Below are 17764 nucleotides of genomic sequence, written 5' to 3'. Positions count from 1 at the left end.
GGTTGAAAAGTCTCAGTTACAGGAAGAGGTTTTAGAATCCCATCCTGGAACACCTTTAAAAATAAGCTAGGCTTTCCTTTGGTTAGCAAGGTTTAGGTGTGGTATTGCCAACAGGCAGAAGGATATACTAGCTGACCTTTTGACTTCCTTACAGACTTAGAAAACATCCAAAGTCTTGGATGAAATCCCTCCCTTTCCATCTCATGTGCTACTCCCCCAGTAGTCTTCCTCATTCCTCCCAAGAGTAAAGGATCTCAATGTTAGGAAAAAAGATCTGAGAAAAAGCTCTGTCTCCAGAGCCAGAGGACCTGGGTTCAAACTTTGCTATCTTTATGATCTTGGACAAGTCATAACCCCCTTAGGACTCAATTTCCTCATCTGTAGAATGAATGGGCTGAATAAGTTGACCTCTATAGGCCCTTTGAGCTCTAGGACCCAGGATCCTACTTTTAAAGCTATCCCATAATGGAATGGGATGCCTCTAGAAGTAGTGAGCACCACACTTCAATGGAAGTCTTCAAATAAAGGCTGGATTCAGTATGATGTAATGGAATCCTTTCTGGAATATGTATTGGATAAGATGTCTCTGATGTTCCTTCCAATACTGCTGTTCCGTGATCGTGCCTTCTCTTTCAGTATCTCCCAATATCCTTGTCCCTAGGGTTCTCCTCTACACTTCTCCCTATTCTCCCTTGTACCATATTTACTTAGAAACAGGTTTCTCCACTCTCAGGTATAAAGGGAGATAGAGCTAGTGCCCTATCTACCTTTCATCAACACCACCTGGAGTGGTAATTTGTAGACAACAGGTACTTAATAAATGGTTATGGCATTTAAGACCTAGGGTTTTTTCTTCCTTTTCCATTTTGTTGACAATCCTTCCTGGTGTAGCCCAACTCATTTCATGACTTCTCGAATTGTGGGAAGGGTTTACTACTCAGCCTAAGACCCTTCTATTATTTCCTCTAGGTGACAGCGATATTGTAAATAATATGTATGAGACAGACCCGGACCTCTTGGCTGGTGAAAGTGCTGAGGAAGAGACTGAGGACAGCATCATGTCCCCCATCCCCATGGGACCGCCTTCCCCCTTTCCCACCAGCGAGGATTTTACCCCAAAAGAGGGTTCACCTTATGAGGCCCCTGTCTACATTCCTGATGACATTCCAATCCCACCAGACTTTGAGCTCAGAGAGTCCTCGATTCCAGGGGCCGGACTGGGAATCTGGGCCAAGAGGAAGATGGAAGCCGGGGAGCGGCTGGGACCTTTCATGACAGTGCCCAGGACCACGCTGAAGGAGACAAACTTTGGATGGGAGGTGAGAGCTCTGAGTATGATTGATCACCCTCATTTATCTTGTGCTCAATCTATTTATAAATCAGGGGATCGAGCCCATCCGGCTGCCCTGAGGCAGGAGGCCATGGGTAAAATAAGTTGGCTAATGTCACTGGCTTATTTTATACCCTAGTTTCATGACGCCATTCCAAAAACATCAGAGGTTCTCATGGGCTGCTCTGGGCCCCAGAAGGTTGTGCTTGCTCTCCTCCAAGAAATGTATCTTTAATGACTTCATGTCTTAAAGAATCCCATGCTTCCTGTATGGCTCATAGGTGGTAAGGCTGTATAGTCACAGCAGCATACAAAAGATTAATCAAATGGCCTATGGATGAGAATTAGTAGTGTTTGGAAATGTTTCTGTAGCTGAGAAGCTTGAAACTCTTCTAGCCTAAATGGAAGTTAGTCGTTAAAAAAAAAAATCTAGTAGCCAGTGACATTCCCCAAATACCTGGCAGCCATGAGCTATGAAAAGAAGGCTGTAGCTCCTTCATCCCCCAATTATCAAAGGCTTTGGGGTTTTTATAGGTGTCTGGAATGCCCAATTCCCAGATTAACATTGAGCAGAAAAGAATGAGAATTTCTACCTCCTACTCACCCCCCACCTATAGAGCATGTTTGTCTTTAAAAAAAAAATCACTAATGAGGTCCAGCCAGAGGTGGTCTGCAGAACAGAAGGACACTGGGGCAGGAAGTTGGCTCAAATGTGAGGGATGCAAACTATAGTTACCTGCTGGGATAACTGGAAGGTGGAAGCAATCAGAGAGTCTATAGGCAAGGATCTATTTGGGGCTTGACCTAGATCGTCCTAGGTTTGCAAGGTAGAAACTCAGGGCAGGAGGAAATGTCCCATAAAACAGGTTTTTTCAATTGTTACTGGTCTTTACACTGTACACAGAAACTAGGTTTTTGGTGGCTTGGTGTTTTTTTTTTTTGGTAATGATCTTTCACAAGGAGAAAAGAAGGAATTAAAGGAATTAAATCTTCTGTTGTTTTGTACCTTCTACAAGGGATAGAATGAAGGAAGTTCCTGGGGAAGAGACATAGAATGGAGGAGGAAGTGAGGAAATCCAGGGGAATGGTTACCCCTTCTTGAAACATCCAAGCTAGGGAGCAGAGCTAGAGGAATGAGGTCAGAATCAGGTTATACAGAGTCTCACTATATCTCTACTTCTAGCTCTTGGATCAATAAACATTTATTAAGCATTTAATATGTACTAGGTATTGTGATAAGTGCATACAAAAGGAGGGAAAAGATGGTCCCTGCCCTCAAGGAGCTCTGGTCTCATCACCTCTGGAATATCATAGCTCTGTTCTGATGCCACATTTTAGGAAGGGCATTGGGAAGACTGAAATTGTCTAGAGGAGAGAGATCAGTCTAGTAAAGGACCTTGGGTCTGTACCATATTGTGGCTGCTGCTGGGTCATTGCAGTCATGTCTGACTCTTCATGACCTTATTTTAGGGTCTTCTTGACACAAATACTGTAGTTTGCCATTTCCAGATTAAAAGGATGAAGATGGTCAGCCAGGAGAAGATTCAGAGGAGCCCTAATGGCTGTGTTTTGATATTGGAAAGAACTTGTGTGGAAGAGCAATTAGACTCTTTGTATCCAGAGGGCAGAGCTGGGAACAGTGGGTGTTGGAGTAGAGGTATCATTTGTAGAAAAGCAATTTAGGCTTTTCTTAAGGAAAATAAAAGAAAATAATCTTACTAACATCTTGAGCTCTACTATAGTGGAGTGGGCTGACTGGGGAGGGAATGAGTTCCCTCTCAATGGAGGCCTTCCAACAGAGGCCAATCAATCAATAAACATTTATTAAGCACCTACTGTATTCAAGGCACTTGCTAAGGGTTGATGTGGAAATGTTGTAAAAATCAGGTATGGGTTGGACTCAATGCCCTCTGAGATCCCTTCCAACTCAGAGATTCGGAGATTTGGTGAAATGGCTTCAGTTCACCACCTCTACCTCAAGGAGAGTTTTGGGGGGTTTCTTTTAGCTCTCTTCAAATTAAATAGTTATGCCTAGGTTGCTCCTTGGTGATGTCAGGGATGCTGCCTCTTTTAGGGGATTCAGGAGCGCCTTGGTCTTTTATAATCCTAACCTTACTATGCTTCTTGCCATGTGTGACTGATTCAAGTGCATTAAAGTCACCCTCTTGGCCTTAAAGAGTTAATGTGCTTTGCAATTATGCCTTGGAGTCACTTGGGTCCTGGAAGACTGAATTATAATTTCTTTCAGGAGGAATTGCCTCCTAAAGAGAGGATATGTCTCCCATTAGAATACTGGGAAATAGTCAAGATTCCTTAGCATTATCAATAGTCGTGGTGAAATGTAGCCTCATGGTCCCAAATTGTGCTGCAAAGTAGAATAAAGCAAAAAAAAAAAAATCAATACAAAAGATGACCTTCTCAAAGAGCTAGTCAGTCAGCCAACAGTCAACAAGTCTTACTATGTGCTGGGAACTCTGTTGGAGATACATAGAAAGGCAAAAAACACAGTCCCTGTCCTCAAGACGCTCACAGTTTAATGGGGATGGGAGGTGGAGGGAATGGCAGTGGGGAGAGAAATAACATGAAAACAACTCTGTATGTACAAGGGACATACATTCAGGACACACTTCAGAGGAAAGTCACTAATGTTGAGGGGTATGGGGAAAGGCTTTCTGCAGAAGGTGGGATTTTAGCTGAAATTTGAAGGAAGTCAGGAGGCAGAGGTGAAGAGGACAAGCATTCCAGACATGGGGAATGCATGTGCAAAGACAGAGTCAGGACATGGAGCGTCACGTGCTTAGATCAAAATGATGTGAGTCACTATGGGATTGTAGTGTGAGAATCTGGAAGAATGAATGAGTGAGTGATTAAGCTGGGTGAATCAGATTTACTTATCCTAGAAGATATTTGAAATTGTAATTCATTTTATTCTAAGCATATAACAGAGGTGGATTCTCAGCTACCCCTTATTTCAAATCAACGATATTTATTCAGCTGCTAGTATGTACAAGGCAGATGATGGGTCACAGAGACCTAGAAGGCACCTTAGAGGTTATTTAGATCAATCCTTTCATGTTACATATGAAGAAACTAAGGTCTAGGGGCAGTGACTTATCTAAGGTCACACAGCTAGAGTCTGAGGCAGGATACGAATTCAAGTCCTGTGACTCCCAGTTTACACACTCTTTCCACTTTACTGTCCTGGGTTGATATAAAGAAAAACCTTCCTGACAATTGAAGATGTCTTTACCTGGAATATGTTTCATCCAAATTACCTGCAATGTGACCCGGTGGAAGGACTAAGGCTAAAGAAAGAAAAGGAAGGAGTTAGGGGATCACAGGAATTCTGAGAGTCTGTTAAATGCTCTTCCAGGAGATGGTGGACAACATCATATGCAGTGCAGACGTGTTTTTTAATGAATTAGATATTTGCAATAAGTCAACAACCTATCGTTCAGTCATTTCAGTCATGACCCCATTTAGGGTTTTCTTAGCAAAAATACTGGAGTGGCTTGCCATTTCCGTCTCCAGCTCATTTTATAGATGAGGAAACTGAGGCAAACGGGGTTAAATGACTTACCCAAGAACATTTGGGGTTCTCTTGGCAAAGATACTGGCATGGCTTGCCATTCCCTTCTCCAGCTCATTTTACAGATCAGAAAATTGAGGCAAACTGGGCGAAGTGACTTGCCCAGGTAGTAAGTGTCTGAGCCTGGATTTGAACTCAGGAAGATCTCTTCCTGACTCCAGGCCTGGAGCTTTGTGCACTATGGCACCCCCTAGCTATCCCCTCACGTACTTACTGTGTGCCAGTCATAGGTACGAAGTTCTGGGCACAGAAAGAAAGGGAATGCGGAGTATTAGAGACCCAGACAGGGAATACAGAAGGCCAGAGTTAAAGTCCAGCTTCTGATGGATTCTGGCTTTGTGACCTGGGCACTCAGTGCTGAAGAGCAGGTGCCCCTCTGCCTCAGCAGGGATGGCTACCTCACTGGGAGCAAACACCGATGAAATCATAAGCCTGGACCCCGAATGAAAAAGGCACATGGTTTTTTGGCTATGAGATGAAATTGACTCGGGTAGAAGCTATTTGCCCTCCCCTTCCATGCCTGGCATCTGTACAAGTAGAATCAAAGGACAGATAGGTCAGGAGCCCTCCCTCGAGTGCGAGGATTGGGGATGATGAAGGGTATGTGAATCTGACGATAATCTTTCTCAAGACCTTCAGGGGACTTTGTTCTCATCTGCTGTGTCCTGATACAAGTTTCTATTTGCTTATTTTTAAGAAATGGTCCATATCTACATTACTCATTGAATGCCAGAGCTGGTACGAGCCGTTTCTGTTATCGGCCGTATGTGTTGACTCTGTGATATTATTTATTTTGGGTCGGACGTGCGAGAACGTTCTCCTCAGATTTCTGCCCCGGTCTTTTGTTCCCCGAGCATGACCCAACAGCTACCTTTCATGCCAGCAGTTGGAAATATTTGCCCTCAATCCAACGTCCTCAAACAGAGCTGCAGACGCACCCCAGCATTATCTCTTCTGACCTTGTTTTCTTTGAGAGTTCAGGCCCTGATTACCTTGCCTTCATGATCCATCTTGTGCCTTTTGTTACCTTGTGGCCATCCATTAAGGGGGCGAGTCATTGCTGTCATGCTGTGGAGAGGCCCATTTGGAGCTGGATAGGGAGCATCTACACAAGGCAAAGAAAGGGGAAATCGGAGGCAATAATCCAGATAATGAGGGCCAAGCCAACTTTAGCTTGAAATAGTTAATTAAATTATGGAAGGGTAGGGCTTTTTGTTTTTGTTTTTTTGTTTTTGAGGGAGAGTTAAGCAAGCCACTTAACTATTTAGACAGAGGCTTTTATTCTCCACACCTGGATTGTGTTCATATAAATAGTCTAATTTGCCAAGTTCACCAGAAGGCTTTCATGTTTATACCACTGAACACCAAATTAGTGTTGACACTGTTCAGTATTATTTTCATTAATACTACTAATAATACCTAACACTTACATAGCCTTTGAAGTAATGTGCAAAGCACATTACAAACATTATCTCATTTAATCCCCATACCAACCCTGGGAGGTAAGTATTATTATTAACCCCATTTTACAGATGAGGAACACAAGGCCAACAGGGATGTAACTTGTCCAGGGTCACACAGCTAGTAAGTATTGGAGGAAGGATTTGGATTCAAGTTTTCCTGATTTCAAAACCAGCAATCTATTAACTAGACCATCTTTGGGGGTGCAATTGAATTAAGATCAGTCGAGTCAATAAGAATTTTTTAAATGCCTATTACACTGTGCTAAGGCCTAGGGTCTGTATCTGTTACATTCTAGCTATCATGCAAGGCTCTAGGGATACAGAGAGGAGAGAGAAACCAATCCCTGTCCACACAGAGCTTACAATCCCAGTAGGGCAAATAATACATCTCTGTATAAATCTGGACACAAGCTATTCAGAGAAAGTACAATGTTACTGGGGGTGAGGCCCAAGCCACTGGGGGAATCACTAGGCTTCACATAAAAGATGGCGCTTAAGCTGAGCTCTGAAGAGAGCCTAAGAATCCTAAGAAGCAGAAGGCAGGAAGGAGTGGCTTACAGGCATGGTAGACAGTTTGTATAAATACAGAGATGGGGATTGTAATGTTGTGACTGATAAACACCGGCTTCAGACACTGACTTTTGTAAGACATAGGGCAAGAGGAAGACCTTCCATTTAAGATTTAAGAGAGGCAGCCGGGCAGCATAGTGGATAGGACTGGAGTCAGAAAGACCTGAGTTCAAATGTGACCTCAGATACTTACTAGCTGTTGTGACCTTAGGCAAATCACTTAACCCTGTTTGCTTCAGTTTCCCCATCTGTAAAATGAACTGGAGAAGGGAATAGCATCTTTGCCAAGAAAACCCCATACTGCATCATAATAAGTGGGAACTCTTACCCACTGCTATCAGACAGGTGCTTGAGGATTGTCTGATCATGTACCCTCTGTAGTCCTCCACATTGTTAACTAATGACTTGTTAATTCACAGTATTTCTTGCAACTCGATCCATCAGCATTTCACTCCATAATAGAAAATACTGAAATATAAAAATGCAGAAAAAAAGGTATGAGAAGTTATGGTCGTATTTGAGAGGTAATAGAATTATAACATAAATAGAGAGTTAATCTCAGAACACCTGGATTCCAGCCCTGCCCCTGATACATATTGATAGACACATATATGACTCTGGATAAGTCCTGTGACCCTTCATCCTTGCTGTCTCCCCTCCCCTAACTCTCTAAGATTTTAAATTCCCATTTGAGATTCATATTAGTAAAATGGAGTTTTTTCTCTGGGGTTATCTATAGCAATGAAATTATAGGTTTCTGTAAAAAAAAATGAAAAAGTCTCAATGAATTATCCATGAGTCACTGTTCCCAGTTGGAGAAAGGACAGTGATATAAACTATATAGAGAGGATAGGGGGAAAAAGGGAGTTGATTTCTCAACTTCTCTCTACTTTAGAATACGACCTTGTAGAGGTCAGAAGAGATTCTGGGCCTTAGAGGCAAATTTATTTGATCATTCATTTGAAATTTATTTTGCAAATGTATTTGAAAATAACATGTTCCTGGAGTGTGTTCGGAATATGTGGGTCCCCTCTCATGGGCAGTGTTCATGTGGAGCCTGGATGCCTATTGGCTGGGTATACCCCATTGTTCAGGTAAGTTTGTGCCAATTGGATTCTGGGGGCCTTACCCACACTGAGATTCTATGATTATATTAAGAAGATTTTTTGTTCTACTCCATCATCATTATATCATTTATTTAGACTAGATTTTTGTGCCAGCATAACCTGCGGGATAAAGGGTGAGTCCTGGAGTCAAAAAGATAGGGGCCAAGTCCTCTTCTTGACAAATGTGGTGTCGATGGCCCAAGACAAGCCACTTAAGCCTCTGTCACACTCAGTTTCCTCATCTGTGAAATGGACATAATGATGGCACCTAAGTCTCTAAAGGTTGTCTGTGAGGATCAAAGCTTCTATGAGACTTTCCTTCCACCACCCCACTGACATAACTGGAAACACAGTGCCAGATTAATTCAAACCGAATTTCAAGTTGAGCCTATCCTCTTATTTCCAGCCCTAATAGAAACCATGTCTCATATGAGGACATTAAAAGATCGCATTCACCAAACCTTAAAGCTTACTCATTATAACCTGAATAGCTTAAAAGATCAAATGATACCCATAGAAGGCTACCCAGGACCTTGAAATCAAAGAAGGTGCGCAATTATTTATTCTGGAAATTTCTCCTTGAGCCAAACAGGAAGAATCATGCTTGCCTCATTTTCGCTAATTTATTGCCTTTGCATGCTGGCTACACAAACTATATACTTCTTTTTTTAAGCCTTTCCTGCCCAAACTCTGCCTTAAAACATAGGGAAAATATTCAGATGCCACTTCCATTCTGTGGTTGGTTCAGGGTATTTTTTTAGGGGTGGTGGTGCATGGGCAGTGAGTTATTCACTCCTGTTTCAAAGGGGAAAATGAGAAGTATCGAAGTGTTTCCCATATGGGGTAGGGGTATGTGTGGACCTGTATGTATATGTATGTACACTCAGTATTAGCCTGAGATGTGAATTTCTTTGAATTCGTGTTTCTTGCTTCTCCTCTTTGGAAGAGGATGCTTCTGAGATGTCCTTGCATGGATACCTTCACTAGAAGCACAAGAAAGAATCACAGAATCTTGGAGTTGGAACCTTAAGAATAATCCGGTACATCCCAGACCTAAACAGCAATCCCTTCTCTAACATCTTCCCTGACAAAAATACCTTCCCTTTGAATGCTTCCAATGATGGGGGATTCACTGCCTCCAGCAGGAGCCTGTACCATTTTTTGGAACGTTCTAGTGGTCAGGAAGTTGTTGTTCTCCCATGTATGGATCATAAATTTGTTTTTTCCTCTTTAACGTGCCTAATTCTGTCCCCCGGGGTGAAACAAAACCCATCTAGTTCTTCAGAATAGCAGCTTTGTGCAATGAAATGCAACTTCTCTTTGACATTCACAAACTCTGAGACCTCAGGCCAGTCATTTAACTCTATTAGCCTTGACTTCTTCACCTGTTAAAAGAAGGGGTAAGTTTGATGGTGATGATGATGATGATGATAGCTAATATTTATTTTGAATTTATTATATGCCAGACACTGTGTTAAGCACTTTACAAACATTGTCTATTTTGATCCTCACAACAACTCTGGGAGGTAGGTGTTATTATTATCCTCATTTTACAGTTGAGAAATCTGAGGCAAACAGGGTTAAACGATTTGCCCAGAATCCCACAAGTGGTGAGTATCTGAGGTCACATTTGAACTCATGGTTTCTCTACTCCTGGCCCAAAGTTCCATGCACTGTGGTGCCCTCTAGCTGCCCCACCTTGATCCTAGAAAAGGAGGCTTTCTGGCACAGTGGAGGCACAAAATCACTTCTGATCCATATTGTCTGTGTGACTTTGGGGAAATCATTTCACCTTCACAAGTCTCAGTTTACTCATCTTTAAGATAAGAATGCTGGAATCAGTGGCTTCTGTGGTTCCTTTCAAAAGACCAAACTCTTCTTGGGTTTCGCCTTCCTCAACTGCAAAATGAGGTGGTCGGGCTAGATGTCCCCCAAGATCTATGATCTTGAGGGTTGGTGGTGGAGTCAAAGGACGTGATGAGCTTTCATCCTGGGCTCTGCCATTTTATTCCTCTGATGAGCCTGGGCTAGTCTCTTCCCCTCGAGGGTCCTCAGTTCCCCATCTGTAAAGTAATGGCATTGCGCTAAATGAACTCCAGCTAGATTATTGTGTGCTTCGATGGTCTCATGCCCTGAGAACCTGAAGGACAGTATTACAAGGGTAAAGCTGAGATGAGGACCTTGGGATTCCAAGTCCTCCTCCAGCAAATTGAGCAGCATGCTGATCTTCAATAGCGAAATGCTGCTGTCTGACTCAGCAAAGGTAATGGAGACAGGGGAAGGGAATAGATGACCTCTCTCTGAAGGTTTCTTCCACCTCCCTGATTCTGAGAGACTACAAATGTCATGAGGATCCTTTTCCAAGACATCTCTTGTTTTAAGAAAGAAAAGTGATTAAGACACACAAAACAATGTCTGTGTACCAAAACATTTTATTGGTGAGTTTTCAGAAAATCATTCCATCTTTCCCTTTACCCCAACCCTCAACCAGGGAAGATTCTGGATAAAATAAATGTGGAGGTATCTTCATGGTGAGAAGAAACAGAATCGAATTCCAACCAAGGGGGTCTCAGCTGGTGTCTGAATTTCTGAGATGCTCTGCCATGCTAGAGCAAACCCTAATGGCCCCTGGGACGGGGAGTTTAAAGGATTTTACAAAGAAGCTATGACGCAGACAGAAATACACGGTTCGGGAGAACTGTCTGAAAGGCCTCAGAAAATATTCATGAGTCCCAGGGGTTGGAATGGAATTAAGTCAAATTGGATGAAGGATTGGAAGAGACTTGGTCGGGAAATCATGCCTGGGCCAGGACTGAATAAGGCACCTTATATCATGGAAGGAATGGGGATCCCATCCCTATTGCTGTGGTAGAAAGATAACTGGACCTAAAGTCAGCAGAGGCTTGGGTTCAAATTCCAACTCCAATGTTTATGACTACCATGATCCTTTGAAAAGTTTTCTTAACCTTTGGGGCCTGAGTTTTACCATCTGTGAAATGGGGTACAGTAGTATTTGTTCTACCTACCATCCAAGGCTACTATGAAGAGTGCAATTCATAGGAGAAACAAACAAAGGAAGGAAGGAAGGAAGGAAGGAAGGAAGGAAGGAAGGAAGGAAGAAGAAAGAAAGAAAGAAAGAAAGAAAGAAAGAAAGAAAGAAAGAAAGAAAGAAAGAAGAAAGGAAAGAAAGAAAGGAAAGAAATGAAGAAAGGAAAGAAATGAAGAAAGGAAAGAAATTAAGAAAGGAAAGAAATTAAGAAAGGAAGGAAGAAAGAAAGAAAGAAATGAAGAAAGAAAGAAAGAAGAAAAGGAAGGAGAAAGAAGGGAGGGAAGGAAGGAGGGAGAAAGACCCCCTTATCACATAAGCATAATCAAGTAAAACATATTCCCACATTGATCATGTCCAAAATATTATAATGGAGACAAGACATCTTTGTTTATATTTTGGCCCTGACACTTAGTGGTCCTATGTTGCCCTGATGAAGTCAGTGAAATAATATTCGTACATATGTTTTTTGGGTTTTGTTGTTGTTGTTGTTGTTGTTTTTGGCTAGGCAATGGGGTTAAGTGACTTGCCCAGGGTAACACAGCTAGTAAGTGTTACGTGTCTGAGGCTGGATTTGAACACAGGTGCTCCTGAATCCAGGGCCAGTGCTCTATCCACTGCACCACCTAGCTATCCCCGAGATAATATTTGTAAATTGTTTAGTATAGTGGCTGGAATATAGTAGGTGCTTAATAAGTGCTTGTTTCTTTCATTCCTTCTTTCTTTCTTCTTTGAGCTATTCATCTATAAAATTGTTATAAGAACATTGGCACAGCCTACCTTACAGGTTATCAGTTGACCTGACTCATTTCTGGAGCAGGAAAAAAAAAAACCTAGAGCCAATCAAATGGGTTCCTAGTTCATAGGACTTGGGAGAGTCAAAAGGATCCCCCACAAGGATGCTTCCCACCCTTTAATTTATTTCGTTTTAGATTTTTTATGTACCTTTTCCCTCCATCATTTGTTTGAGAAAACATGCTATAATCATTAAAGTACTATATAAATGTAAGCTATCAGAAGGATGGTGGGGGACGAGAGGAAAAGAGAGAGGGAGGAGAGAGAAAAAAAAAGATGGGAGAGAGAATAGGAGAGAGAAAGAGAGAGAGGGAGGGAGGAAGAAAAGAGAAGAGGTACTGATCTTTATTGGTAGAAAAAATTTTCTCATTGGAAGTTCCCTATATTAGTGAAATCACACATCTAGTCTCAGCTGAGATCTTTGCCTCATATTTCACTGATCTTTTCTCCATGTCTAACATGAGGAGGTGGCCTTAATCCTTACCCAGGCTAACCCCTCTAGGGGCTCAAGCTATCCCCTTCCATCTTGTCTCTTCCAGCAGATTGCCCCCTTTGTCATTCCCCATTTATCCCTTATTTTCATTGTTGTTTTTTGTTTGTTTTGTTTTGGGTGAGGCAATCGAGGTTAAGTAACTCACCCAGAGTCACACAATCGGTTAAGTGTCAAGTGTCTGAGGTCATATTTGAACTCAGGTCCTCCTGATTCCAGAGCCCGTGCTCTATCCATTATGCCACCTACCTGCTGCTTTATCACTTATTTTCAATTTCTGCTTGTCTGCTGAATCCTTCCCTGCAGCCTACAAACAGGCCCATGTACCCCCAATCTTCCAAAAGCCTTCACTTGCTCCTTCCAACCCTGTTAACTGTCCTCTTATATCTCTTCTGACCTTTGGGGCTAAACTTTTTGAAAAAGCTGTCTATAAAAGGTGCCTACACTTTTTCTCCACTCACTTTCTTCTTAATTCCTTATAACTTGGCTCCCAACTTCACCATTCCACCAAAACGACTCTCTCCCAAGTTACCAATGATCCCCAAATTGTCAAATGTGTTCACCTAGCTATCAGGTAGTTAATAAACATTTATTAAGCACCTACGATGTGCCAGGCACTCTATTAGGTGTTAGAGATACAGATAAAGGCAAAAAGAAAAAGAAAACCATAGTGCCTGCCCTCAGGGAGCTCATAGTCTTATGGGGGAGGAGATGACATGCAAACCAGCATGTTCAAACAAGATATATGCAGGATAAATTGGAGGTAGTCTCTGTCTCTGTCTCTCTGTCTCTCTCTTTTTTTGCTTAGGCCACTGGGGCTAAGTGACTTGCCCAGGGTCACACACCTAGTAAGTGTTATGTATCTGAAGCTGGATTTGAACTCAGGTCCTCCTGAAGTACCACCTAGGGAGGTAGTCGCTAATGGAAGGCACTAAGCTCTAAGGTTGAGGAAGACTGGGAAAGGCTTTTTGCAGGAGGTGGGACTTTAGCGGATTCTTGAAGGAGCCAGGGAAGCCACAAGGTAGACCATCACTGTTTACCACATTTATGCACTCACTGAGAGGGCCAAGGAGATGCCAAATAAAATACCAGTTGAGGAAGAGCCCAAGATCAACAGGGCAACCTTATGGTTCAATGTGTCAGGAAGGAAACCAGTATCCTCCAGGAAAAACAAAAACAGTGCTGCTGAATTGGTTTTGGACAGTCAGGTATTTCATCTTGCTGCTAGGACCATGAAGAGTAGGTAAAGACCTGGAAGGCACTGGGTTCATTTGATAAACTGGCCAGGGGGACCTTCCTGGAAAGGATAACTCAACTCCTCCAGAGCTGTTAATAGCCACAGATGGCATGGCATTTTCCATTCCTGTACCATTAAAGTGAGAATGTGTTGCCCCAGGATAAAGCCTGGCTAAGTTGAAAAGCTTGGCACTGAGCAGAAATGTCAGCCCTGCCCTTAAAAAACAGGGCTGAGGATGGCTCTTCCCAAGTTGCCAGAGTTCTAGTGATGCTTAGAGTCAGAGAAGCTGAATGTAGTCTTCACTATTTATTAATTCCATGAGCTCAGGGCAAGTCATTTCACATAAAATGAGGGGGATGAACTGAATACACGCTAAAGCCCTTGCCAGCTCTAAATCAATCATCCTGTTTCTTCTGATTCTAAATATTGGCAGGAGGGTGGGGGAAACGGGTGAATTTTCAGGTTAACAAACTACAGAAAATCCTTCCTCCCTGTTCATCCCATATACTTGATAGTTATAGACCAAAAAGTCAGATTAAAAATATTTTTAGATACATGAGTGAGTTTCTAAGAGTTTGAGATTATAGTTCTGAATGGAAAAGGAAGGGGAGAAACAACTTTCAAATAGACTCCGTCTTTCACTTGGAGACTCAGTGAGTTGGAAGAGGGGTTAATGGATTTTGGTTTATGGCAAAAAGCAAGGGTCTCCCCAGTTTTCCTCCCATTAGCCATCATCTCTTGGGAATTTAGGCCTAGGAGGCACAGACATTGTTTAACCTAGTCAGGTATAGATGGGACATATATTTAAACTTTATGAGAATTATTTTTTCTCCTTTCTTGAATTTGGCTCCAATTACTTTCATCATATTCTTGTTCATCTACTGCAGAATAGCTCTTGGTTTTATATGGTTGAATCAGCTCCCTCTATAGCTATATATCTTAGATATCCTGCCTTTATCAGATACATTTCCTCAAATAATTTTTTTCTTAGTTAACATTCCCCTTCTCATCCTAAATGCATTGATTTTAGTTGTGCTGAAGCTTTCCAGCATTCATGGCCTTCCTTCTTCTTGCACACATATATGTATGAGTGCATGCCCACATCCACAGAATACCTTCTACCCTGAATTTGGGATTTGTGTACATAAAGCACCTTTGCAGGGGTGGAGGTGGCATTAATAATGTTAGCCTCTCTTCTGTGTCTTTCATTTTCCCCATCCCCACCAAGAGCAGAGTTGCAGAGACATCAGACTACAGAATATTCTCATGGATAGAATGATCTTTCGTACTTAGTGGCCAATCACCTTATTTTTATTTATTCTTCTAATTACAAATCAGAGAAAAGGGAGCAGAACATGTGGGGGTGTTGGTGGGAACCACAGATCTGAATAGTGGGGGGCAGAGTAGGGAGAATAGCTCTAAAGATATATCTATAGTCTCGCTCTGCTGCCATAGCTGATATGTATGAGTTATTTGAAAAGCCGTTTCAAAGACTTTTAAATCTAACAGCAGGATTTCCCCTCCTTCACCCTCCCCACACAAAGTATTACAGTTGGAAAAAGGCCTTTCATGATACTCTGTTCACCCACATAAATCCTCTATCTTAGGGAGTCCTTATACCATATGGTCCTTTGCTACTTTTCCCCTCTAAGGCAAAGACAAGCTTGATTTCAGCAGCTCAGCTTGGCTCCTTGTGTTTCTTCCCTGACTGCCTAGAAAGGTTTATTTTAGGCTGAAGACAGCCATGGGCCTATTCCCTAATGAGACCCCAGTAGCCCTCTCTCCATGCCACTGCATCTAAATGGTGATGGCGAAGGGAGGGAAATCAGAGGGGAGGCTTCTGTGATGAGATGCTAACAAATACACCATCAAGATGGGCTTAGTTTCGGGTTAGCCTTTATTTCTAGCATTTTAATTAAACAAAACCAAATCCCAGACACTTTTCTTTATTTCCCCAAAATGTCCCCTGACATCAGGTTAGACTTTTTTAGACCACAAATACCATGAAATCTTGTACTATCTTAGGCCCAGCTCTGAAACATGGGTATATAAGGAATTTTTTTTTTCAAAGGAGGGAGAGTGACTAAGAATACCTCACTGATATTTCTCCTTTATTTCCTTAAGGGGCAATATCCCAGTTGCAATGCAGCAGAGGGTACTTTCTTTAAATAGAACATTCTGATTCACAAGCACAAGAAGGAAATAAATATTTTCTTTTCATTTTCAAGAGACATCCACGAATAACCGGTTTCTTAAATAGTATTTTATCATCCACGTTTTTTTGAAAAGAAAAAAAAAACCACGAAGGAACCATAAGAAACCCACCCTTCAACCCAAGAATGGTTTACTTGTGACCTAGATATTTGAAAAACAGCATTAGGCTTGTCAGAAGCCCGGCAGAATGGAGGCAGCCTACTGTCTTCCTCTGGAATGCAAGCTGGCTCCCCGCTCCTCCCCAGGCTGCCTCTGGGAACTGAGGGGCTCAAGAGACCTCTTTTCGAGGAAACTGATCAATGAGGATTATACATTAAGGGAATGTAACAAAGCCACCTTTAATCCTCCTGACTCACCCCCTTGTTGCGTCTGGGCTTGGATGGGGCCGGGATGGCCTTGTCCCCGGGCTCCCCTACCTAGCGAAGGAGACTCAGGATTTAAAGGGCCATCGGGCCAGGGTTTTCTATTAGTGTCTCTGCACAACGCCCTGACTCAATGAAAAGAACAGGATCCCCTCCCCCCTCTACCCTCAGCGCATGAGAAGTGGTCTGAATAGGCAGTATCTGGAGTCAGGAAGACCTGTCCCCTGCCCCAGAAGCTCTCTAGCTTGGGTGATGATGCCCTGGGTAAGTCCCTTACATCTATGTCTCCCCTACCCCCCCCATTAGAATTTAACCTTCTTGCTTCAGTTTTCTTTGTTTTTCTCTCTCAATTTTACAGGTGAAAAAACTGACAAGTGGACATGTTATGTGACACAGACATAAGTATATATATATATATATATATATATATATATATATATATGTATATATATATATATGCATATATACACACACACACACATATACAGGATATATATATATATATATACACACACAGGAGATTATATATCTATACATTATATATGTATATATACACGCATACAATGTATCTATACAGTGAATACATATACAACGTATATGTATCATATACAGTGAATACAATGAAGATGAGGTTTTGGTGTGGTTTTTTTTTGTTACTTTTGCTAGGCAATGGGGTTAAGTGACTTGCCCAGGGTCACACAGCTACTAAGTGTCAAGTGTTTGGTCTGAGGCCACATTTGAACTCAGGTTCTCCTGACTCTAGAGCCGGTGCTCTACCCACTGCACCACCTCGCTGCCCCGAAGATGAGATATTTCAAGAGGGAGGGTCCTGGAAGCACTAATGTGGGCCTCAGTGAAGGCCTCTTGCAGGATGTGGTATTTGAATTGAATCTTGAAGGATTCTAATAGATGGCAGTCCTAGGCATGTGGGATAGCTGGTGCTGCCCCTCTGGGTCCAAACAGAGTAAGTTTATGACAGTCCTTCAGATAGTTAATTATCATTAACTATCATCATTATCATTAAATTATATAATTTATATATGTATAATATATATATAATTATATTATCATTATAATTATCATTAAATCATATCCGCAGGGCTTCCATCTACCAGCTACATGACTTGGGGCTAATCATTTAGCCTCTTGGAACCTCAGTTTCCATATCTGTTCAATGGGCTTAATAACACACCACAGTAGAGAGTTGTTGTGAGAAACAGCTTCATATACCTTAAAACACTAGGGGTGTGTGTGTGTGTATAGTACGTGTGTGTGTGTAGTACATTGATTATTTTATGGGTGGGGACCTTCTAATATCAAAGCCCCCTCTACCAATAGAGCTCAGCCAAAACTTACAGGCTTGGAGAGTTATTTGGGAGGCCTTGAGAGGTTGCCTGACTTACCCAGGGTCACACAACTGGTATGTGATAGAAGGAAAGGCCTGAACCCAGGTCTCCCTGACTCTGCTGCTGCTGCCTGGGTTGTGTCCCTTATTAATATAAGTGGGGTTGTATTACATTCTGCCTGTTGTTGTTTAGTCACATCTGATTCTTTAAGGCTCC

At 42.2% G+C, this 17764-nt stretch overlaps 1 protein-coding gene across 1 annotated transcript in view; it reads left to right on the top strand.

Annotated features, from left to right (window-relative positions):
* The window catches only part of PRDM16 (PR/SET domain 16), a 646704-nt gene that overhangs the window by 221027 nt on the left and 407913 nt on the right, over positions 1–17764 (top strand). The window contains 1 exon segment of the mRNA XM_078145746.1: positions 970–1319. Within this exon segment, the coding sequence (XP_078001872.1) occupies positions 970–1319 (350 nt within the window).

This window comes from Phascolarctos cinereus, unplaced genomic scaffold, assembly GCF_003287225.1.
Source record: "Phascolarctos cinereus isolate Bilbo 61053 unplaced genomic scaffold, phaCin_HiC Scaffold_726;HRSCAF=1367, whole genome shotgun sequence".
In the NCBI taxonomy this organism is placed as follows: Eukaryota; Metazoa; Chordata; class Mammalia; order Diprotodontia; family Phascolarctidae; genus Phascolarctos; species Phascolarctos cinereus.
The sequence above is the reverse complement of the archived record's forward strand: the minus strand, read 5'-3'. Positions and strand labels throughout refer to the sequence as shown.